We start from the raw sequence: 24,141 nt of genomic DNA, 5'->3' as shown, positions 1-24,141 counted from the left end.
GGTGTTAAGTCAATCGGCGGAGGTGTTGTTGCATCTACCACCAGCAGAAACAGTCATCCTACTCATGTCCTCTCAGTATATTTGAGCTAGGCAATTCTCCTACCTTGTGCCCCAACAAAACTTTAACTCGATCACTCGCCATACATTGCTAATTACTTCCCGTATTACGTCACTCATGACATGTCCAATGACATCATTATGACAAAACTGTGCATGACAGGACGCAAGTTATAATTACTTTAGGATACTAGTTAGCTATTTGTATATTGTATAATTCAGTAGTTTAGTTTCTTTAAAACAGTACATCTTAACTGACATTATCAACTAACTGTAACGTCCCTTTAACCTTTGTATCTTATATAGCTCTACACATCTATATCTACATATTTGTATATTTTCGTTTTCTTCCATTGAAACTTATGTCAAATTTCCATAAAATCTGCTATGATAATTGCTGTAACAAGGCTCCCTTAAATCCACACCTAGATCTGTACAAGAATGCATTAATTCTCAGATACACAAAGCTTGTTACATTCTCTACTAACTTGGAACTAACCACATCTTCTCATGCTCACCTGAACTCCTTATTTCAGGTTTTGTTGTCTCCTGAACACATGATTCCTCCTCTGGTCTTGTGCTCAGTGAAAACACTGCTGTTATACGTGGAACCCCTGAAAAGAGGAGACACACCATATATAATTGCATGATAGAATTACTGAATAAACACAATGAGTCGAGTAATCTGTGAAGTATAACCAAAAAGCAACCATCTGAAAGGAGGCCTTAAAAGATGAGCTGTGGAACAGACACACAGGTGAGTGACGCCACGGTGTATACAGTACAAAAAATCCCAAACTCTTTAAGCTTAACTGCAAAAACTGTATCTACATCGCTGGCGGACAAAGTGGAAACACCATCAGTTTCTTAGAATCATACAAAAATCTGCAAAGGCAATTAATACATACTAGTGAACTAAACATCATTTTTGGTCAATGAATGAAAATTACTTTACTAATCTATGAAATCCTTTTTTTAAGAAGTAAGTCATTGGTTAAGTGACATTTAGGCCAGGGGAGAAAGGAAGAACTTAAATTGTGTAGCAAACTTTAGAGGAACTTGAACTTCTGAACACCAAGTCAAATTAAGAAGGACTCACTCGCTGTTACTGATGCTAGTCAGGAAGGCTCTCATTTTTAAGAGGACTACTCATGTGGTAAAAAATGTAGCTTTTAACTTCACTTTTTTTTCTTGTACGAGTAAAGCACAACATCTGGGAAACTTCTTTTAAAATGGCTAAAGAAATTAGAGGGTTAAAAGATGATCTGCTTGTACGATAACCACAGTGGTAAAACCGTTACCTCCAACTTTGAATACAGTAGGATTTTTGTTTGCTTTAGTTATGGTATATTTGAACCCTCTCTGACCCTGAGGTGAAGTGACACACTGTCCAACACAAGGGTAGACATGAACCCTCTCTGAGGTGCAATGACACACTGCCCAACCCAAGGGTAGATCTGAACACACTTAGGAGCCTGAGGTGCAGTTACACAATATCCAACCCAAACGGTACACAATTTGAGGCTGGCTGCAATGGAGCCCTGGTCTGATACAGCAAGTAGGCTGATCCTGGCAAAAGTCTGGAGCTCAAAAAGTTCAAAAGGGACTGCCGCTTTGGGAAGAAAAATCCTGCTGCTGCTGAAATTGTAGCCGTGGTGTGAAACCGAATGTCGAATACTTGAAGCAGGTTGGTCCCAGTGGTGCCCTGGAGCTTTGGAGAAGAGGACTGGACCGGCCATCTGTGACCTGAGAGGAGCCCAGAAGAAGTGCATCTCCTTTCCATTTCTATCTATGACAAAGAGTTGCACTCTTTCAAGGGCCAGTTAGCGGACCTCCTGTGTGACTTTAGAGACTCAACAGAATTCAAGAGGCCATTTCTTGGAAGTACCCAGCTCAGCAGTGACAGCTTACTAAAATTACATTTACAATATATTTAATTAAAATTCTGACTTAGTCATTAGATCTCATTGTTAATAAATATAAAATAGGTTTGAAAAAAGGCCAAGGTGCACCACATCAACATTTAGGGGAATAAATATTTTCAGTGAAATAAACAGTAATAATTATATCAGAGAGATTTTTCTTCATGTAGTTTTGAGAGTTCTTTATTTAGTTCAGATGGTTAAAAAATATACAGGATCTACAGCCGACGCGTTTCGTCCACAAGGGACTTCTTCAGGGCAGGATAGTCAGATGGTGATGATGTCCCTGGTTTCTGGACCGTAGGTGAGGGATAAATAAATCTATCCGGATAACTATATTAATCATCCGATGGTATCATGTATAATTCGAACTTAAATCCAAGTGGATAACTGGCGTAAGATGGTTCAACTGTCATCAAGATCGCACCAATAATATCAGGTGTTGCTATGTCTTGTGTTCAAGCTTGACGGAGGGGGACGTCTGGACAGACGCTATCGTCGCTAGCCACGCAGGAACCAGGGGATGCAGCAGCATGCTTCATTGAGAGCATTCTGGCAATAGAATTTTCCCTATACTTCCCCGCATATAAAAGAAGATTTAAGTAGATACTATACGGAGGTCTCCATTACCTATCTACCCTGGTTCCACTACTATTGGAGTATTGTCCTCACTTTCTATGTGGCTTGAACACAAGACATAGCAACACCTGATATTATTGGTGCGATCCTATTATACATGATACCATCGGATGATTAATATAGTTATCCGGATAGATTTATTTATCCCTCACCTACGGTCCAGAAACCAGGGACATCATCACCATCTGACTATCCTGCCCTGAAGAAGTCCCTTGTGGACGAAACGCGTCGGCTGTAGATCCTGTATATTTTTTAACCATCTGACTAAATAAAGAACTCTCAAAACTACATGAAGAAAAATCTCTCTGATATAATTATTACTGTTTATTTCACTGAAAATATTTATTCCCCTAAATGTTGATGTGGTACACCTTGGCCTTTTTTCAAATCTTATTATAGTTCATGTTTGAACCTGCATTGTGACAGTGGGTGTTCTTTGAAGTGTGCACACATACTGCCCCATGTACGAGTGGGCGAGATTTCTTGGAGAATAAACTGACTAGGTGCTGTCCTTTTGGGAATCTACCACTGTTACTTTCCTTTTGTGTATAAATATAAAATAGGTGCATGAAATGGGTCTTTAGCCGGTACAGGGCAAAGGTTATAAAGTATGTACGTTATACCTTGACTTTTCCTGTTTACCAGTTATAGTCTAATCAGTGACAATATTGTTTCGGCCCAGTCACTGGGTGAACATGGCATTTCTAATATCACACATGTTCAACTCTTACATATTATTTGCCCTACCCAGTGAGCAGCAGGGTGCACTTAGAGGTGACTTATTTATTAGTGTTTTCTACAGGTCAGAAGAGTGATTGACAGGTCTACAGAAAAGGGTTCAGGCTGCTGCAGTCAAGCTACACAAGTCAGGCCTAAAGCTATTTTTCACTGCCACGTAGTGGATGGCACAATAAGTGACGTAGTTCAGAGGTGACATTTAACTTTACACGCCTTTAATGTACATTTCTGCACCATATACTGGGATCTCATAGGACAGTTAAAAGTCCCAATCAAGTTTTCAGCCACTTTTTACATCTTTTAGAGCCTCAAGTGTGTACACTGGGCGTCAGATAGTAGTGTCCCAGAATTAGAGCTCAAGGTTTCCAGGAGGCGAGCCACAAAAAAATGAAATACTGGGAGGGACCACCCAAAAAGGGGTCACCCTGAAACAACCGCACATTCACCAACACAAGATGTGTAGCAATTTATGACTTACCCGCCTCAGGGTCTGCACTGCTTTCTTCAATTTTCGGACCAAGATGATCAATAAAAGTTGAAGCTGGCTCTTCTTTTTTCCTCAATAAAACAGCAGAATGACGTGAAGAAAATCAGGTAGAACAAGTTATTGACAGTTACAGGCTTATACAAAGCGAGTTTCATACATTACAAACATACAATTTTAGACCAATAATATGCTTTCTAAAAGGTTAGACCATTACCTTTTACAAATTCAGAAGATCTTGCCATGTGCATTTTTATGTTTACTATGTAAATGTTGGAAGGTGGTTCTGACCTCAGCCGCCCGGATTTTTCGCTTTTTGAACACCTATTTGTTGAGCTTTTACTGTGGGAGAGCCTCATAAGTTGGGACTCACCCACACTGCACTCATGATGAAAGGGACTGCATGTGTATTTTACCGGTGTCCCCCTGGCACGAGTAGGCCACTGCGCTGCAGCCAGAGCAAGGAGCACCGGGCTGGATACATGCAGACATGTGTGTACATGCACATGCACAAGTGTAAGGGGTACGCTGGGGAGATTGCTAGCGTGCCAGCCCAGGAGCAGCTGCAAAGTGAATGGTGCGGCAGGACTTCTGCAGAACTGGCTGGTGACATGGAATAGCCTTTCTACAATGGGAAGAAACATTTGAGGGAAAGTCAGTGTGCTTTACTGTTTTTATTCCATTATTCTCCTATGAGGATGGGGAGCACATGGGTTAGTTTTACTTTCCTAGGGCCTACAAATTACAGACACGCACTAACGTCCACTGTAACGTATGTGAGAAGAAGTATTCTGCAGGGTCCAAAGTCATATGTGTACTGCTTTTGGGTCATCCAGAAATGTCATATTTCGCTGAGTCAGTTCATAACCAGGGCCAGGCAGGGGCTGACCCTGCCAGGCTTAATTAATGACCTTCCTCTCCGAGCTGTAGCCTCAGAGGTCCAGCCCTGCACAACAAGCATTCCCAGGGTGAAGAACTCCACTCCAAGAGAAGATGGGTGGAGCTACAGGTTCATCTTTCAGCAGCTGTCACCTGGTGCCAGGCACCAGGCTGCTCTGGAGAGAAGGCAGCGAGGGGGTAAGGGGCTCTCAGAGACCATGTGGCATGAAACCCCTGGACGACGACATTTTGAGCAAACCCAGAGGCCTGGGCAGGAAGGAGGGAGCAGGGGCAGAGAAGTGATGTGTCGCTGTGTGATAGGGCAAACTGAGACTTCCTGCCAGCCCCCTCCCCAATTCTTTAAAAGAGTTTGCACAGGAAGAGGAGCTCTCTCTGGGGTGTGGTCTGCTGAGGAAGACTGATGCTGGAGCCTGGCGTCATGGGTAGTTGGAAGGAAGAACCCCCCGATAGTCCCAGGATGCAGAATTGCGCCAGGAAGCGAGTCCAGGACCCGTGAGCAGAAGCCTGGGCCTCTGCGCAAGGACAAGAGAGGCCCAGAAAGAGAGCCAGGTGAAAGGCTGGCGCAGGGAGCCAGTGAAGGCAGCTTCCTGCTGAATTCACCCTCCTTGAGACCAGGAGGGCGAAGTGGCTGGGGAGCGCCACCAGGAGCAAGAAGAGACAAACATGGCGCAGATCGGTACCCTGGGGGCTGGGCTGAGATATGCCCCCCAGAAGGTAGGCGACCTTTGAACTCTGAGGAGATAGACGACGCAGCACGTGGGGCTAAGCCGCCGGTCCTAAATGTGCCCGCAGGGTGGGTTAGGTCCCGGGGGCTGCCCCCAACACGAAGCAAAGCCGGGGAGCACCCGTGAAGTGGCCCAACCCGGTTGCCAGTAGCCCACCCTTGTCCCCGGTGACGACAGAGAGGTCAGGGAGCGTGATGATCGCAGGGGCCCGGGATCCAAAATCCAGGCCTGATGGTGGCGGTGAGGTGGAGGGCGGTGTGCCGTCGTGCATCCCCACTCGCGGCCAAAAGACAAGTCGGGGGCGCCATTGCGCCCCCGTGAAGATGGCCCAGGGATCCAGGACCACAACCCCGGGCCGCAACATGAAGAGGAGGACGGGGAGTGCCGCTGCGGACTGGCAGGAGACTCCGCGTCTGCCCGCTGGAGCGGGCAGACCGAAAGTGTCTAGGGTCCCCAGGTGGCTCTCCAACGCTGGAGAAGCGCAGGGTCCGGGTCGGACAGGGCCCCCGAAAAATGGCCAGAGCAGCCTGGGGTGGGTTCCCCAAGCTGCATTACTCACCTGGGGATCCGGGTGGGACCGGGCCCCCCAATTAAGCCTGCAGACGCAGCACAGCTCTCCCCAGAGAGCCGCTGCTATAATATGCACGGCAAGGAACACGGAGCGCCCCATAAGGCCTTGCAAGGCATGGGAAAATGTACTGTTTTTGGCACCTGGTGGCCCTCAGAGGAGGGGGGAGGTCACCCCATTTGCTGGACAGGTGCAGCGGGAGCTGCAGGAGCAGAGCAGTCTCCCCCAGCACAAAGAGGAAAAGTCCCTCCCTAAGTCTCTGGGAACTTACAAAGAATAACCCCTCAAGGGCTCATCACAGGTGTCAACAGCATCCTGTGGCTGGAACTTTTGTTCTTCAGCTGGGGGGGCGTTAAGGATGGCTCCAAGGAGTGAAATGTGAAGGGCTGAGCTTGAGGATGTCTGGAAGAGGGCTTCCCCTGGAAGCGAAGAGGTGCAATTGCACCAGTAGTGCATTTACTAATGCTATTTTTTTTCCAGAGGGACTGAAAGTCACATGTGTTATGTGAAGTACCTGTGTAAGGTGGAGTCATAAGCAAAGTGGGGTTATGTTGGCAGACATTCCTGCTGGGGTGTCCGGCTGTAAATGCTTACTCCTGTGATGCCTTTTAGAGGCTGTAATTGCAATGCATTACAACTGTTATCAGCTATGAAAAGTACCTCATTTAAAGTGATGCCCAAACATGTATTCTTGCTACCGCGTTAGGGGAGGAACAGCCCAGACTGTTAAGTCACAAGAAGAGTAGGTGTATACTGTAGGGTCAGAACAAGACGGTCAGTCAGGTTTATGTTTCCCCAGGGCAGGTGTACCTTTTTTTAATGCTTGTTGAGATGATGGGGTGGGTCCCCACTAGGATGTTGCCATTTGGCTAGGGCCTCGCTCCAGGTTGTGTCAACACACTTCATTTGGGGGCAAGATGATATGAGTAAATGGGAGTGGTGGGGCTAGACCCCCCGCCCTTGAGGGAGGGGTGGAGATGTTATACAATGTCACAAAGTAATTCAGACCGCTTATGTATATTTGTAAATTGGTGCATAGTATTAAGTAGTGTGTGTGTTTAATAAATGTAATCTTACTTTTATAAAGCAAAGTACAGACGGGACAATCAATTATTGAGTGTTATTTCTGCGTACCTGTAATGGCGATTACTAGCCCACACCACCTCCCGTGAGTAAGCCTTAGACTGCTCTGCAATGCAACCCTCAGAGTCGGGCGCAGCCCTAGGGTGTTTGGTTTCCAGTGAAGGACAAATGTGACATGTTATTTGTGCAGGCCTCACAGATACTGCCTCGTTTTCCAACAGTAAACATGGACATTTCTTTAAGTGGGTGAAACTACTAAAGGAAAGGACATCATGTTCAGAAAATATATCTTTTTTTAACACATATTCTGTGAGGTGCATTACATTGGTTGAATGCCATGTCTCCTAGAGGCAGTTTTGCAATTCAAAGCTGATTGTTGTGTTTAAACTAACACCCACTAAGACGTAATAAAAAACACCCTAGTCTTTTTTTCAATCTTGCCCATCTCTACATAAGATTTACGCCTGGCATTTCAGTCGTTACATTTATTTCTGCTGAACTAAATTTTATATGAATTTGGGCAAATATACTAATTTAAAGGTTGTTTTGGTGCAACACTACATATCCCAAATGCACTTTTGTTACAGGAATGCAATTGCTTGTCTCAGACTACAAAAGGCAAGCATAGAATTTTTCACAGAAACCTTGTTTTATGTTTATGCAAAAGATTGTTTTCACTGTGCTCGAGTTCAGCCTCATCTTATATCAAAAATGGAGGCCCGATAGTCTAACAATCCAGTTTCCAGCACACAACAATTTCTGCACAGGTGAATAGGATAAAGGCTGCCTGCAAGTCAGAAGTTTGTGGCAGTATAACATCACGGTGATGTTATCGTAAAAGTTCCTTTGAGCATAAGGCGCTCAATAGGAGTTTGTCGACGCGTATCAGTGAAACTATCAAATTATCAACACCTAGATAATTTTACTGTTTTATCGTGATTAAAATGGATTGAATCAGAGATAAGATGTACTGTACAAAATATGGTGGTCTGCAAAACGAAAGGATTGTAAATGTATACATGCACTGTACCACTTTATTTTCAACTGTTACTACTCTGTTTTCTTCTTTAATCAAAATAATAAATAAAAAAATAATTGAATGAATCAATAATTATCCTGAAGAAGGTGATGATAATGTGATTGTTTCGCTGAAACGCTGCGTTGACAGATAGAGCTCAAAGGAACTTTTATTTCTATAGATTTGTCCTTTTTTGGCCTTTTTAGGTCTCGTAGCGAAAACAGCGTGTAAGCGCTGTGTCTCGCCAGAGATCTTTTGCTGCTGACTCTGCTTCCCAGGAGACAGCACCTGGCCGCGCGCATCTCGCAAAAGGCGATCGGCGCAGGGCACGCGCGCGCGAACGTGCTGCCCGTGGCTGTCTCCTGGGAAGCATACATACACAGGCACACCTCCCCCTGCACGCATGCGCACACAGCACCACACACATACACAAGCGCACATACACGCACGGGGAGACGTCCCCCCCCCCACCACTCTACCGTCGCATACACACACGCACACATACAGGCATTCCCCCCTTCCCCTGAGGGGGTCACATAGCTCCCCACGCTGGAATAAGTATGAAAAGTGCTCCGACGCCTGGCATGGTTCCTGCTAGGGAACCGAAACAACAACAACAACTTTATTAAAGAAATAAGAACTCACACACTTAAGATGGCCGCCGCCTGCCTACTGGAAGAATTAGGTCTGTCATTTATGTTTACAGCTCTAACACAGCTGATCCTTCTCACCAGAGGCGCGGACAACTGCTTATTTAAATGAGAACAGGCACTGAGCGGGCGAGAGTCCTGTCTCCCGTTGCGGTTGGTCGACCGGTGGAGTCGACGGAATCCCATTGAAGGACGATTCACCACCACTTTAAGGTATGTGTATACCCCGATATCCTGCTGCTTAGGCGAAATTCCTGTAGATTACAAGTAAAATTACATACTTATAATTGGCCTTCTATCTCCTGTTAGGAATCCCCATCTACAGCCACTCGCTCTCCGCCCACATAGCAGTAAATACGGCACAACGCCCCACCCACAACTACTCGCCCGCCGTTCACGGAATTGTATCCACTGCACAGCGCTCCGTGAGACCGATCCTAACTGCTCTCCGATAAGCGACTGAACCATTTAGGTAACGGAACGATTGGTGTTTAATTTCTTGGATTTCAGGACGAATAGTGTCTCTAGTATGATCATGGCCATAACTAGTGCTCCTTTATTTGCTAGGAATTATTACCGAAAGCCACATTCTTGTCCCTTGGAATCTTATCAGTTATTCACTCTCATCGGAGAGCATACTCAAGAACCCTTCAGGTAATTCGTGAATTACATTGTTATCTCTTCCTGCAACACAGGACCTTAGGACCTCAGGCGGTTCTCGACCGTAATCAAAAATAAAACATTGGAGTCCATATGTAAATACTGTGTCTGAAAATAAAAATGGAGGGTTAAACTACAACTTCTTTAAAACAAATGTTTGTTTAAAATAAAAATAACCCCCATGTCGTCCTGTGATTTTCTTACTCTAAATAGTGCCCTAACCAACATCAAATCCATCAGGCTCTAATTGAATTGAACTTTATCTTAACTACAGGACCACAACTCCCAGTATCCAGTATGAATGGAATTAGAGAGCGTTATCCTCCTTGTCCTTAGGTCCTCCGGCCACGAGTATCTGTGCCCCTAAGACTAGGATTCCAATATAGGTAATATATCACTTAATCTTCTCCTCCTTTTGTGTCTAACCAGTTACATTTTTTAAGATTGAGGAATAATATGTTATGCTTGAAAACATTGTGTTCTCCTTTTCCTTGTTAAAGTCTGAAAATCTCTATCCCCCTAAAGAATTATGCCAGTAATTCCCTTGCTCTGACACACATCATGTAAATACAACACTTGATAGTGATTGATATTTTCCAAATAGAGGTCGGGTCTTCTAAAAGAAACCCCTGACCGCTATTACTGATCGCTATAATCCCATTCGATGGATCATAGTTCCAATTGCGAAAATTCTGTCAAATACGCGCCAGAGGGGGGAGGAGCTACGCCGTGAACCAAGATGGCCGCATAAGCTCCCGGCTCCGCCGACCTCCACCGGCGGCCCGTCAACCCTGTTGTCTATCCTCTACCCACGCCCTGGGCCTGGATGTATGAAGGTTGCCTGATGCCAATGGTGCTTTCCCGGATTTTCTGTCCACTTCAGCGACGAAGTCATGTCGTGTTCCATTTTTGGCCTATTCCCGGGCTGCCGCCGGGACCTCGATTTTTGAAATACCCGAGAGGGACCTGATCACATCGGCTGTGGGACCGCGATTGTGGCCGGTCTTCCAGGCCTGAATATTCTTTCCACCTTTGAGTCCCTTGTCCTCGTTGATGGATGATGCCGGAGATGAGACACTGTGCTGTGTTGTGATCCTCCTGCACCGTGACTGAGGGTTGTGTGCCTGACCCTCGTTTCCCGCCCCGGGGGCTGACGGGCTGCACCCGCGGCCGGTGTGTGTGCTGAGTTTGCTAGTCTGGGGCGCCTGTGTTGTTACTATCGCCAAATGTGTACCCGGAGCCCGGCGATGTGGGCTGGAGATTGTGTCCCCCTCCGTCCTCTGGACCCCGGGATGGAGGGGGTGGATGGCGCACATTCACTGAGATCCGTAATGGCGGCGATTGGGGCGCTCCGCTCGCAATTTACCGACACGTGTGTCTCCCTGTCGGCGAAACTGGATGACCTTTGCTCGAGACCCGGCCACAGACGCTATAGCGCCTGCACAGAAATCTGCGGTCCAGTCGAGTAAATTGACTCGCCATCTCGAGGAGCCCGTGCGGCGGCCCGACTTTGTTTCTCTGGGAGTCGACCTCACTTTTCCCTCATCCTCTACATTACACGGTCTTCCCTCTACATCTATCCGATGGTGTATCGTTGCTGGCTGTCCTGCACTTCCTTGTCGAGTCTCAGGGTCTCGTTTACGGGGCTCGCCATTTTCCTTCGTCTCGGCCCGTCTGCTTGAGGGATGCCGCCATTTTGTGACCGGACTTTGTTCCATCTTCAATGCCCTGCTCTGCCACGGACGCTTTGGCTGCCTCTGGTCGGATATGGCTTGGTCGGGATGTGCTCTGGAACGGATTCGCACTGGTCAGGGCTGACTTTGAGGTTTATTCGCCCTTGCCCTTGCTTCGGACCATCTGAGACGCTCCCTTTGTTTGAAACTGATATGCCTTTGGTAATGGATCTCCCCGTGAGACTTGCAGGGTTGACTTCTGTTTCCCTGGGGTAGCTCCGTTTAATTTTGCCGGGACTGCACCAAATCCCTCACCAGGCTCGGGGTAGGGGAAGGGGGGGGTTTATGGTGACTATCCTCCCCGTAATATTGCTGACTGTTTAGTATTGCTTGATTATGATTGTGTTATGGGGAGGGCTCCGCTGGTGGGGGGTGCTAGGTGTCCGGGGGCTTGTTTGTTTTTCTCCTCCTCCGCTTCTTATAATTTCCCTTCTGTGGGGCAGTTTCGGGGCGACAGGCACGCTGTTAGTGGGTTAGGCAGTAGCCATTACAGGGGTGCAGGGTGGCAGGGGGGGGTTGTTATTTTAGTTTGTTTTGTTCTATGGTCCCTATCGCTCTTTTCCGTCTTTGGGATGGTTCTTTCCTCTTTAGTAGGGTTGGCTGTCTCTTGGTCTCGCACCTTTTTTTCTCTTATTCCGGCTTTTTGATGAGCCTTTGTTTTTCTATTCTTGGGAGATAGGCTCTCTGGGGTGATTTAGAAATGTGGATTATTGTACTATGGTTTATTGTCCAATATCGTCACCGTGGCTGCCCAGATTGCATAGATGTCTTTGTCATTGCTTATCTCCGATAGTACTTGGGGTAAAATCCCTTTCGTCTCCTTGGAGCTTCCATCCTTTGAGGTGTGTTGTCTTGTTGTTGCAGCCCCTACTTCTCTTCTAAACTTTTAAAATGAAAACCTCATATCCTGTTTGCGAGTCCCAAAACCGCTCCTTATATACTTAGATATATCCTGTTTACTGATTTGCTCTAGTTTCTCCTGTTTCATCGACTGTTTTTGCGGCCGGCCATGATGGTTGTGGGCCTGCGCATGTACCTCCTTTTATGAATAAAGGTTTTAAAAAAAAAAAAAAAATACGTGCCAGAATGAATGTGTATATATATGAGGGAAGTTTAAAACATTTTGAATATGAGAGGTGTCATGAAATGTACTCAATGGTTCGCTTAGCTAAGGTTATCACTTTGCCTCCAACAGATCTCACCTAACCGGGAGTCTGTCTTAGGGAGTGTCACTAGGTAGTTTGGCATTGCACAGCCACAAGAAGTCAACCATACAGTTATCATACTAATAACCAATGTTGGATTAAAAATGTAAAATGTATTAAACAATAGAAAATGTATGTTTGAATAATCTAAACCTGTATTGTGTACATAGAACAAAAATCTAAGATACTGTTTTTATTTCCAGATTTTATACCTGTTCCCCTCCCAGTAAACAACTCCTAGCCCTGACGAAGGTGTGGCCCCACTGGCCTGTCACCGAAACGCGCGTCGGCTTGTGTCTCCAGGAATACGGCATACTGTCCTATACCCATCAGGACCCCTTTATATGTCATCTGCCTCCTGGAATAACATTCTGATTTATGCAACAAATTTACCATCTTTGTGTTGCACACACCAGGACTATATGAATGAATAAAAGTCGAATGAAAGAATATTAGGTTGAGTGAATTGGAATAAGTAAGCGTGAGAGTATGAATGCAGTGTGGTATGTTACTGGGTAGGTCATAACGTAGGATGAATTTTCCTCCTTTTTATCTTTCCCCTTACCAATGTATGTTTTTGATGTTCTAAAAAATATTATGTGGATTTAAACAATGCAATCTATTTTTGTACCTTTTGCTACATTAATTCAAAGAATACAAAAAAATAAAAAATATATATATATTCTAAAAAATCTTCTTTGAGTATACTTGGATTGACCCGTTTCTTGTTATGTGCAATGCTGGCTCTTAGATAAATCACCCCGTATACATTGTTTGGATCCCACTTTTAGGACCATTATATCATAAGGCAGGGTTGCTTTCTTTTGTTCTATTCTCATGGTTCCTGCTTTACACAGTCATAAAATAAATACCTTAAATTAACTAGTATATTTAAGTTTGCCTTGCATTTTGTCTGGTCTACCGGGCAGGGGCTGCTCCGAAAAATAAAAACAGGGAGCAGACAATCGTTATAAAGTGATCATATCCCCTAGGCACTCAACAGGCATGCAGTTGTTCTTTTTTTTATATAACCTTTAAACACAGTCATTTTAGCACACTACCCATCGTGGATTCCAAACCCCACAATGTTAAACTGTGGGTCTGCACAGCTGGATGACAAAAAGAAAAGAAAGAAAAGCACACAATATACTCACTTCACTTCTACTGAGTCGCATGGCCCCGCGCGCTGCCGCAGCTCACCCCGGCTGTCTCCCATCCCCGGGGGGGGGGGGGGGGGGGGGAGGGGGGGTCGTTCGCTGGTGCCGGGTGCCCCCCTCCCCGGTGTGAGCCGCTCCTTGCGGGGGCTGCCGCCGGGTCCTCCGCAGTCCTTTCCACCTACTATCTCCCAGGGCTCCGTCAGCTGGGGCCCGCAGCCGCCCCCGCGATCCCAGCCTGCACCGCGCCGCCGGAGGGAGGACCTCCAGCGATCCCATCGACCAGCGTGCACTCCGCCTATTACTTCCTGCTTTCCTCTATCATTAGCATACATAGCAGCCGGGCCGGCATGAACATAGAAAACGGAGCGGGGCTCTGCGTGGCCTGCGGAGGAAGCCGCCGTCTTTGAAAACTATGCGTTTGGTGTGTGCTCTGGTGGTATAAAAACTTCCAGTGGTGCAGCGAGTGCCCTCTCAGCGGGCACTCACAAGCCTGTATACTGTTTGGCAAAGTCAGGCGTCCCACGGAAAATTGAGCCAGCAGACGTAGGCTCTCTCCCCTCAAGCCATGCTACCGGCTTGTCCCACCGTTCGGATGACCTCTCCTCAAAGATAAGGTATGTCACTCTTTCCCTTAAGGGCGAATTCGATCCTCTGGCTCCTGAATGGAGCCCAGCAAGGGTGCAACGTCTCAGGCAGACCCCTTCGCGATCCTGGTGGTTCAGTCAGGTGCCGTCAGCCCCTTCTGGCATATGGGGTTGATGCAATATTCTTTGCTGAAGCTCACACTTTTCTGTTGCAGTCGTCTTCAGCACGGCAGCCGCTCCTGGCATATGAGGTAGCCTATTAAGGACATTACAAGTCTTGACACTCCTGGCAACAAATAACTCAGAGGTGGCACCGTCTGGTATACCGGGTGACGGCAACGCGGCGATGTGGACCTGGTGCTTCCCACATGGTACTCGCAATACAGTTCAAGTCACAACGGCCCTCTTGTTGCATATGGGGGAAGCCATATTGCTTATGCACACCGGCAATGACCCAATGGGTACACAGCTGTTTCCTCACACGTTACTGAGGGAGTATCGGTAGGGCTCTCCACTAGACCTTGCTCCTTCCAACGCATTTCTCTTCCTCATAGGGTGGCACAGACTGAGTCTTTGGGCTCTGTGGTATCCACAGCTTTATTAGGATTGGCTAGTGTGAATAATAACAGCTGTGAGCCCGTGCCTGAGGTGCATCATCAGAGCTTTAAGAATAATAACTGCGTCAGCCCCGTGGTGAGGTGCATAATAACTGCGACAGCCCCGTGGTGAGGTGCATCATTACAGCTGCGTGAATAATAACAGCTGTGAGCCCGTGCATGAGGTGCATCATCAGAGCTTTGTGAATAATAACTGCGTCAGCCCCGTGCGTGAGGTGCATCATTAGAGCTGCGTGAATAATAACAGCTGTGAGCAACAGCACTCTTGCACACACTCAAACTGCTCACCAATTCAAAGTATGCTAAAAAATTTATGCAACGCATTGTCATACACAATGCCAATAACTCAAACTTTAATGCTGCGAGACCTATTGCATTGCAAATGCTTGTTTAGGTCGAGCATTCGAGACCTCTTGTATATACTTTAGTGGTGAAACTTCACCCATTGACCAACTACAGTATAGTTCTGCTGCTCTACGTTATATACTCATTTAGGGACTACTTTTTTATTTTCCACCGCCCTTCACCACTAGCTACAGAGTTGTTTCCTGTTCCGCCCCCCTCCCCCTGTCCGTGTCCTCGTTTCCGCCACCCTCCCGCCCGCTGTCCGTGCCTTTGTTCCCGCCCCCTCCCGCTGTCCGTGTCCTCGTTCCCGCCCCCCTCCCGCCTGCTGTCCAGGTCTTATCTCCCCTCTCTGCACTGCAGCAGTGTACTTTGATTAGCATTAGTTGGTATGGGTGAGGGCTAAGGGACCTTCGGATAGATTAAATGCCGTGTTACTGTTGCGATATTGCACGGTACTAAAGGGAGCTGCTTCTGGGCCCTCTCCTGAGTTGGAAGGAGGGGTGTGGCATCTAACTGTGCAAGGTTTGGGCTCGGTGCCAGGGAGCCTGCTGTGCTTTGGGGAAGGTACTGTGCTGTTTCCCCGATACATCCACATCGCCTTCAGCAAGCACATGTGTTTTCTCCTTGAGCCAATCGGTATCAAAAAGCATGAGCGCTCAATATGAATTCCATGATGCACACACGTGTGATGCTGCTGTAGTATCACTTGGGTGGTCACTCTCAGCTAACGGGTGTAGTTACATTTTTGTAACGATCAGTGTGAGCTGCTTGCACAACAGATATGGAAAAAAAACAGTTGATGGACAGAATGCAGAACTATGTCATACATTCACCCCAGTACAGAGATCTGGCCTAAATCCATTGTTTTTTTGCACTCCGAACCACCCCAGTTCAGACATGGCCATAAGCAAATCAGTCTGACCATGTGCCTCATGGGAACAGTCCAGCCCGAACTACCAAGCCATGCTTTCCCTGGACCGGAAACAAGCTTCCGAGGACCGGTTTCTGGCATTCCAGCAGTCTTCAGCCCGGCTTGCTTGAATCCAGAGGTGTGGAGAGCATGGGACTCACGTCTGAGCATACCCATCCCACTCGGGGTGACAAATGCAAAAACCACAGTTGATGGACAGAATGCAGAACAATGTTATACATTCACCCCAGTACAGAGATCTGGGCCTAAATCCATCGTTTTTTTGCACTCCACACCACCCCAGTTCAGACATGGCCATATGCAAATCAGTCTGACCCGGTGCCTCATGGGAACAGTCCAGCCCGAACTACCAAGCCATGCCTTCCTTGGACCGGAAACAAGCTTCCGAGGACCGGTTTCGGGAAGGGGTGGGAGGGGAGGGATGGGGTGCTGCAAGGCCAGGTTGAGGTAGGTCTGCTGTGGATTGGGGGAGGGGACGTTCAATTGTATTCATGTTTTCCTGCATAGGAGTGGGGGGGATGGTTCTGGGACACTGCATGCACACACTGTTCACGGGGGGCTTGAGACGGGATTTGCCTAAAGATTGACAGGAAATTTGCAGAGTTGACTAGTACGAGTCAAGGACTAATTGCACCAAAGACAGGTACTCAGGGCCCTCACATGGAATGTACGGGGACTGAATGACCACCGTAAACTTAGGAAGGTCTTTAGCTACTTACAGCGCCAAAAGATAGATTTGGCGCTCTTGCAGGAAACACATCTGCCACTCACAAGCAGAATGTTCCTTGGCAGGAGCCTATCAGGTAACACCACAGCAGCTGGGTTTACGACACACGCCAGGGGGGTCCTCACGTGGGTTAACCCTAGATCGAAACTAACGCTATCGCTGCTCCTAGCAGACCCTGATGGCCGCTTTGTGCTATCCAGATGCACCGGGAGGGGACACGATCTAATTGTCATCAATGTTTACGGCCCCAATTATGGCTCACCGTCCTTTTATAGCAACATAGCTCACCTGGTGCTGAATCCAACGTTAGGTAGATCAGCGGGCCTACCGCGCAAACCATCAGCGGCGGCACTAGCGCTACAGACAGAGCTTCTAACTATAGGCTTAGAGGATGTATGGAGACACAGACATGCAGAGCAGGGGGGGTACACACATTACTCCGCATACCACAATATACACACCAGAATGGCTTGCGTCTTCCTCGATTTTGGGACGTATCAAGGCTTGCACAGTACTCCCGCGTACTCTTTCAGACCACTCACCATTACTACTGGTGCTCTTATCTTATCTTAAGGGGGTTTTGTATAGCGCTCTGTCACCGTAAGTTTCCTGGCGCTGATTGAGTGCTGAGAGGTGTAGGCACGGGGGTCTAGCCAGACTGTGCAAAAAGAAAAGTTTTCAGGAGTTTTCTGAACTCCAGAAGAGAGTTAGAAGATTTGAGCGGGAGAGGCAGCGGGTTCCAGAGGTTGGGGGCTAAGTGAGCGAATCTGCGGCCACCAAATTTTTTAAGCTTAACTAGGGGGGTAACTAAGAGCAGGTGATGAGAGGACCGTAGATTGCGTGTCGGACGGTAGAGGGTGACCAGGGATTTAAGAAATGCGGGAGAGGTCCCAGAGATAGCTTTGAATGCCAGGCAGCCGATCTTAAATGCAGCCCTCCGTTCAACCGGCAGCCAATGGAGTTTGCAAAGTAATGGCTTCGCGGACTGCCACTTCGGGGTCTTGTAGGCCAATCTGGCCGCCTGGTTCTGTACTATTTGAAGCCTGTAAAGGAGGGATTTAGGTAGGCCATAGTACTGAGAGTTTGAAAAATCCAGGCGGGACAGTACCAGGGCAATCAGGACTTGTATCAGAGCCTCAGGTGTAAGGAGGTGGGAGACTTTCCTGATTTTTCTGAGCTGGAACATGCATGATGACATGACAGCACCCACCTGGGGCTTGAGGGAGAGCTCTGTGTCAATAATGACCCCAAGACTTTTTGTTGATTTGGCTGGAGCGGGTGGGGGGCCAAGTTCCGCTGGCCAGAACTGTGGACCCCAATAGGTAGGGCTGTTACTTGGGGGAATTAGTCCTGTTTTCCCCGGGTTCAGCTTAAGCTGGTTAAAGTTCATCCATTGTTGGATATGAAGCATCACCGCTTGACAGTCAGTGGCTGCATTTGGAGTGTTGAGAGGGAAGATGATTTGCAGATCATCTGCATAATTGAAGACGGTGATGTCCCACCTCTTCAGGGAGTGGATGAGGGGTTGAAGGTAGAGATTAAAAAGCAGAGGGGATAGGGAAGATCCCTGAGGCACTCCACAAGTGGATGGCACCGTGGCAGCCATGAAAGGGCCTAAGCGAACCGCTTGGGTTCTGCCCGATAAAAAGGATTTAAGCCATGCAAAAGCCAGGCCCTGGATGCCGGCCTGCTCGACACGATGGAGAAGGATGTTATGGTCCACCGTGTCGAACGCCGCTGACGGGTCTAATAAGATGAGCGCTTGAGGTGCCCCTTTGTCGGCGTTGCCCCTTAAAGAATCCATGACTGCCAGGATCACAGCCTCGGTGGAGTGGGCTGGTCTGAAACCGGCTTGGTTAGGTTCGAGATAGTTGGAGCACTCGATGAATTGAGAGAGGCAGCTGGTGACATGTGCCTCCAGAAGTTTGGATAAGTAGGGCAGAAGGGAGATAGGCCGATAGTTGGCAAGGTCCTCAGGGTCGGCACCAGGTTTTTTTTAGCAGAGGCACCAAGACTGCCTCCTTGAAAGAGTTGGGCACCGTGCCTGTCTCAAGGGAGGTGTTTAACAGGGGTAGGATGCAGTCCGGCAGAGCCAGGCAGATATCTTGAAACACAGAGGGGGGGCAACAGTCATTGGGCGAGGCCGACTTGAATCGAGCGACGAGTTTGGCTAGAATGTTAGAGTCAAGGGTAGGAAAACTTAGCAATGAGAGTGGGTTTCCAGGGGAGGAAGCTGATGTGACAGCAGAAGGGACAGGGGGGATAGTATTCTTAATCTTAGTGATCTTATCGATGAAGAAACTATTTAGGGCATTGCAGGACTGCTGGGTGGGGGTTTGAGAAGAGAGGGTTCTAGCGTCGGAAGTAAGCTCGCTCATAACTGTAAAGATCTCATTGGATTTATTAGGGGCAGTAAGAATCCTTTCAGAGATATGTAGGGATTTTGCCGCCAGGATTGCACATTTGTATTTGTTTCGTGCAGTGACGTATAACTCTCTATCGGTGGGCGAGTAGTTACGTCTCCACCTACGTTCCATCTGGCGTAATTCAAGTTGCTGAGTTTTCAGAGTGGTGTTAAACCACCTGTGTGATTTACTGTGCCTGGAGCGAGGGTATCTGGAGAGGGGGGCAAATTGGTCGCTGGCCTTGGTGATCCAACCGGAGAAGTCTTCCTCCAGTGTGTGAACAGTCGCGACGCTGCGCGGCTGAGGGCGTGTATCGGCCAGGCACAAGAGGAAGCCTTGAGAGTTAAGTGCGCTCCATTTACGGGAAGCTCCGCCTTTAAGTGGGGGGACCTTTACCCGACACCTGACAGTGATCACGGTGTCGATCATATAATGATCCGACCAAATGCAGGGCGTGATCACGGGGCAGGAAAGCGTGAGGTTGTGGGTCCAGATATGGTCTAGTATATGGCCCCTGATGTGGGTAGGAGTAGTGACAAGTTGGGTCAAGTTGAGGTTGATGAGAAATTCGAATAGCTCAGCCGCATGAGGGCCAGCGTCGCCTCACCGTTACTACTGGTGCTAGAGACACCAATTAAGAAAATCCCACCATTTACATGGCGCTTTCCTCGATATTCGCTGCTGGACGAACGCTTCCGGGGGGAACTCGCGGAGGAGATTGATGTCTTCTTCGAGGCCAACTTAGGCTCGGTTGACAGTTTCCAAACAGTCTGGGAGGCATTTAAGGTCTTTATTAGAGATGTGGCTATGACTAAACACTCAAGCGTCCTCAAAGCTATTCGACAGAGATTGCAGCACTTAGAAAAGCAGCTAGCTGAAGTAGAAAGGAGCCAACGGGCGAGTCCTACCACTGCAATAGAGGAGGACATTAAGAGACTAGTGGCAGAATATAATGAAGAGGCAGACAAGGAAGTACAGCACATGGGGAAATATGCAACAGCACGGACTTATGGTGAGGGGGAACGGCCGAGTTCGCTACTAGCTAGGATACTGAAAGGATCCAGAGAGCAGGTGCATATTCCTGAGATACAAACAGCTACGGGCGGAAAGGTCACGGCGGAGGATGAGATTGCGCAAGAGTTCAGGAAGTACTACTCTGATCTGTGCTCCTCTGGTCCTGGAGGCTGTACAGACGATATAGCAGACTATCTGGAGCATATAAACTTACCTATGCTCACGAACGCGGACCGCGAATTCTTAATGCAACCCATCAACAAAGATGAAATCATCGATGCGCTTTCGAGTATGCGCTCAGGTAGTGCTCCCGAAACAGACGGGCTCACGGTGGGGTTCTATAAAGCGTTCCAGGATAAATTGATCCCGCACTTGTCCGCACTCTTCGATGACGTTTGTGTGGAAGGAAGTATGCCCCAATCCATGAGGGAGGCGATGATAGGTACCATACTTAAACCTGGCAAACCCCGCAATGACTGCAGTTCATACAGGCCTCTATCGCTCCTTAATGTTGATGCGAAGCTGTATGCGAAGGTGTTGGCAACCCGCCTTGCGTTGCTTGTGCCACAGCTGGTAGCCCCGGAACAGGCGGGAATTATCCTGAGCAGAAATCTCACTTATAATATCCGAACGGTACTGGGCGCTATACAACATGTGAAGCAAGACACGAAAGCGATAGCGGTATTTCTTGACATGGAGAAGGCCTTCGACTCAGTGCAGTGTCCTTTCATGGTAAGAGTATTGTGGAGACTAGGCTTGGGTGAACCATTTCTGCAAATGATAGGTGCTTTATATCACCAGCCGAGAGCTCGACTTCGACTGAGCAATCTTGTGTCTGACCCCTTTCCGATCTGTAGAGGAACTAGACAGGGCTTCCCGCTCTCGCCTCTGCTTTATGCGCTTGTGGCTGAACCGCTGGCGTGTGCGTTACGTGAGTACCACAGCACCGAGGGCATTAGCTTCCCTACGTATAAGATCATAATATCAACGTCTGCGGATGACACTCTGCTCTATGTACGTGACCCAGAGGTTAATCTAACATCGGTACTCAGAGAGGTGGTGCGCTTCGGGGCGCTATCAGGCCTGAAAATTAACTGGGCAAAGTCGGTTGCCTTTCCCCTGACCCCCGAGCAAGAGTCTGTGCGGTATTTGGGGATTCAGCTCCATACAGATCCGGAAATCCTCCCAAGAGAAAACTATGGAGTGGCTTGCAGCAGACTTGAGGATGAGGTGGAGAAATGGTGCAAATTACCTTTATCCCTTATGGGGCGCATAGCAATCATGAAAATGGTGCTGCTCCCGAGGTTCTTATTTCTTTTAGTGCCATTTCGATGGTCCTATCCAAAGCCTTCTTCAAAACTCTAACACAACTTTTACTCAGATTGGCATGGGGAGGCAAACAACCCAGAGTGAAATGGACCACCCTTACGCTTCCGTTGGGCGGACTGGGTGCGCCTGACCTGGAGTTGTACTACAGGGTTGACCAAGCTGCCCACCTGCATAAGTGGATACACGGTGATTCAATGATTCCACATATTCGCATGGAACGCCTCTTTGCAGACCCTCTCCTGCTCCCAGCCACAGTATTCAGACCGATGGACCGCAGGAAGGGCATCCTAGATTCCCTCACCGCAACGAACCTTGCATGGCACAACCTCTTACGCGCTCAGGATTGTGATTTATTATACTCCCCTAACATGCCTATTGAATGGATGCTATGGCTGTCGCCGCTCGCAGAACGAGGAGTCACGCAGGCAATACATAAGGTGGACATCGCTCGAGCGGGTGACTTGTTTGAGGAGGGCAAAGTGAAAACCTGGGACAAAGTGGTACCTGACCCAGACGCGACACCGCTGTTAACCCGATTCCAATTCCATAGGGTGCGTAGCGCACTCCTGGAGCTACTTGGTCCGGACATGGTGGAGCCGCCAGAGATTAGGGAACTCACACACGTGATCAAAACGAGCTACCCACGGAAATTTATGACGATATTGTACAAGATGGCTCTGTCGACAGACAGCAGCAACTCTCGGCTGCTAGAATAGCCTGGCAGAGGGATCTGCAGATAACAATAGATGACGGTATGTGGTGCTATTGCTGCACAAATACTAAGACACTGTTATTGAATGGCAGACACAGGCTGATACATTTGAAGTATTTACAGAGAGTGTAGTACACCCTAGAGAGGCTCCTACGATACGGCCTACGACAGTCATCTGAGTGCGATCGCTGCCGCGAGCCAACAGCGGACTTCATGCACCTTGCGTGGCTGTGCCAGGGCATACAGAGATTCTGGGCCAACATATTCTCGAAACTGAGCGAAATACTAGAGATTGAACTGACTCCAGATCCGGCACTGGCACTACTAGGTCACTCGCGAGGGCTGCCAAAAGCGATGCGACGACTGGCAGACATGGGATTACTAATAGCACGATGGGTGGTGGCTCTTTGCTGGATGGAAGGCCCACTGCCGACAGCAAAGCGATGGGCGCATGATACGCTATACTGCTGTACGCAGTCCGAACACTAGAGCGAATTGCTGCCACCCACGAGTCGCCCGAAGAACTTCTGGGGTCTATACCAAATGCACCTTCGAACTAGAGATATCGGGAGGGATGCTGCTGAGGCGACAGGCGAGGAAGACGCAATGACAGACATTTGTGAACCCACCGAGGAGGAATAAGCAGAGGAACATAAAAGATTGACAAGTAGAACAGGAGCTAACGCCAGGGCGCAGATAGGGAAATGATAGGGGGGACAAGAGATGACAATATAAAGACATAGGAAACTCCCCCCCCGGGGATTTCCCCGAGCAGGCCAGTGGGGTTATGGGACATACAGTCTTACACACTTGGAATGACTATTAGTTCAGCTAATAGGAATAAGGGAAGAGTGAGAGTTAAACAACATGGCAGGCATATACAGTCTTGAGAGTCTAGGAACAGAACCAGTTGTGTGCATAGGAGAGGGGGTTGGGGGTAGTTGGGAGTTTGTTTATTCAATTTGACCCACATAGTACAGGGTGTATACAGCTGTATAGACATAGTAGGGGGCAGCGCTCCAGAGGCAGCGATGAGGTCCAGTAGCCCAACCTACGAGAATGTTTTGATACTCTCAGCCTTGTAATATATGTTATCACCTACTGGAATGTCTGTAAACGACTCGACGCCGGGCCTCCGGGCTGTCGGCTACAAGGCTGTGTAACTGGAGAAAGTGGAAGCTCCTGGACGGGGACCTAACGCCGCCGGCCTCCGGGTTGTAGGCAATGGCTGTGTACGATAATTGTTGTAAAATAAAAAAAATGTAAAAAAAAAAAAAAAACAGATATTACATGATTTGTTCACTATGTGGTTTCCTCACACATCCCCATATATTTTGGTTAAAACATCTTGCATGTGTGAACACCTTTTAAGCAGAGGGCTGCCAGCTTCTTCAGTGACACTATAGTTAATTTGTAGCCAGTCACTTCCGCTCATATACATCGCAGTACCCAAATTGCTTTGCTAACATTTGCGTACATGTTTTGTTCATTGGACTATACCATAATTCTCAAACTCCGAACATTGCAGAATATGCAATAGCTGCAAAGTTTCAGATTACCCAGCTCTCCCGTGTTCCTACATTGCTCTCTCTTGCTTTTGCCTCATTTTTTAGTTTGTGAGCACTGTTTTCTTTAATGAGTTTCTCCTACTGCAGGCACGGCATGCTTTCCTGCAACATTCAGCACGCCATGCACACTTTAACTTTTTGAGCAGCCGGGTCAATGGCGGCCGCTTCTTTCAATAGCTCTCGCATTTACAAGTGTCTGAGCGATTGGCATTGTAAATGACAATGCCTTCTATTTATGTGTTAATTAGCAAAACAGATAAATAAAAGGCATTGTCATTTACAATGCCAATAGCTTAAACTCTTGCAAATGCGAGACCTGTTGCATTGCAAATGCTTGTTTTAAATGATTGTCAGAATTTTATGAATTTGT

At 47.8% G+C, this 24,141-nt stretch overlaps 1 protein-coding gene across 2 annotated transcripts in view; it reads right to left on the bottom strand.

Annotated features, from left to right (window-relative positions):
* LOC147717730 (uncharacterized) overlaps nucleotides 1-24,141 on the bottom strand; it is a 132,622-nt gene that overhangs the window by 75,308 nt on the left and 33,173 nt on the right. For both annotated transcript variants that reach the window (XR_015296090.1, XM_086924511.1), the window contains exons 4-5: nucleotides 3,835-3,906; nucleotides 576-671 (exon numbers count right to left, since the gene is read on the bottom strand). Coding sequence is in view for 1 of the 2 variants with exons in the window: in XM_086924511.1 (XP_086780637.1) it covers nucleotides 576-671; nucleotides 3,835-3,906 (168 nt within the window). In the remaining variant the exon portion in view is untranslated. The remainder of the gene's footprint in view (nucleotides 1-575; nucleotides 672-3,834; nucleotides 3,907-24,141) is intronic.

The sequence above is a fragment of the Lissotriton vulgaris genome, chromosome 5 (assembly GCF_964263255.1).
Source record: "Lissotriton vulgaris chromosome 5, aLisVul1.2, whole genome shotgun sequence".
In the NCBI taxonomy this organism is placed as follows: domain Eukaryota; kingdom Metazoa; phylum Chordata; class Amphibia; order Caudata; family Salamandridae; genus Lissotriton; species Lissotriton vulgaris.
Note: the sequence above shows the minus strand (reverse complement) of the source record. Positions and strands in the feature narration are given on the sequence as shown.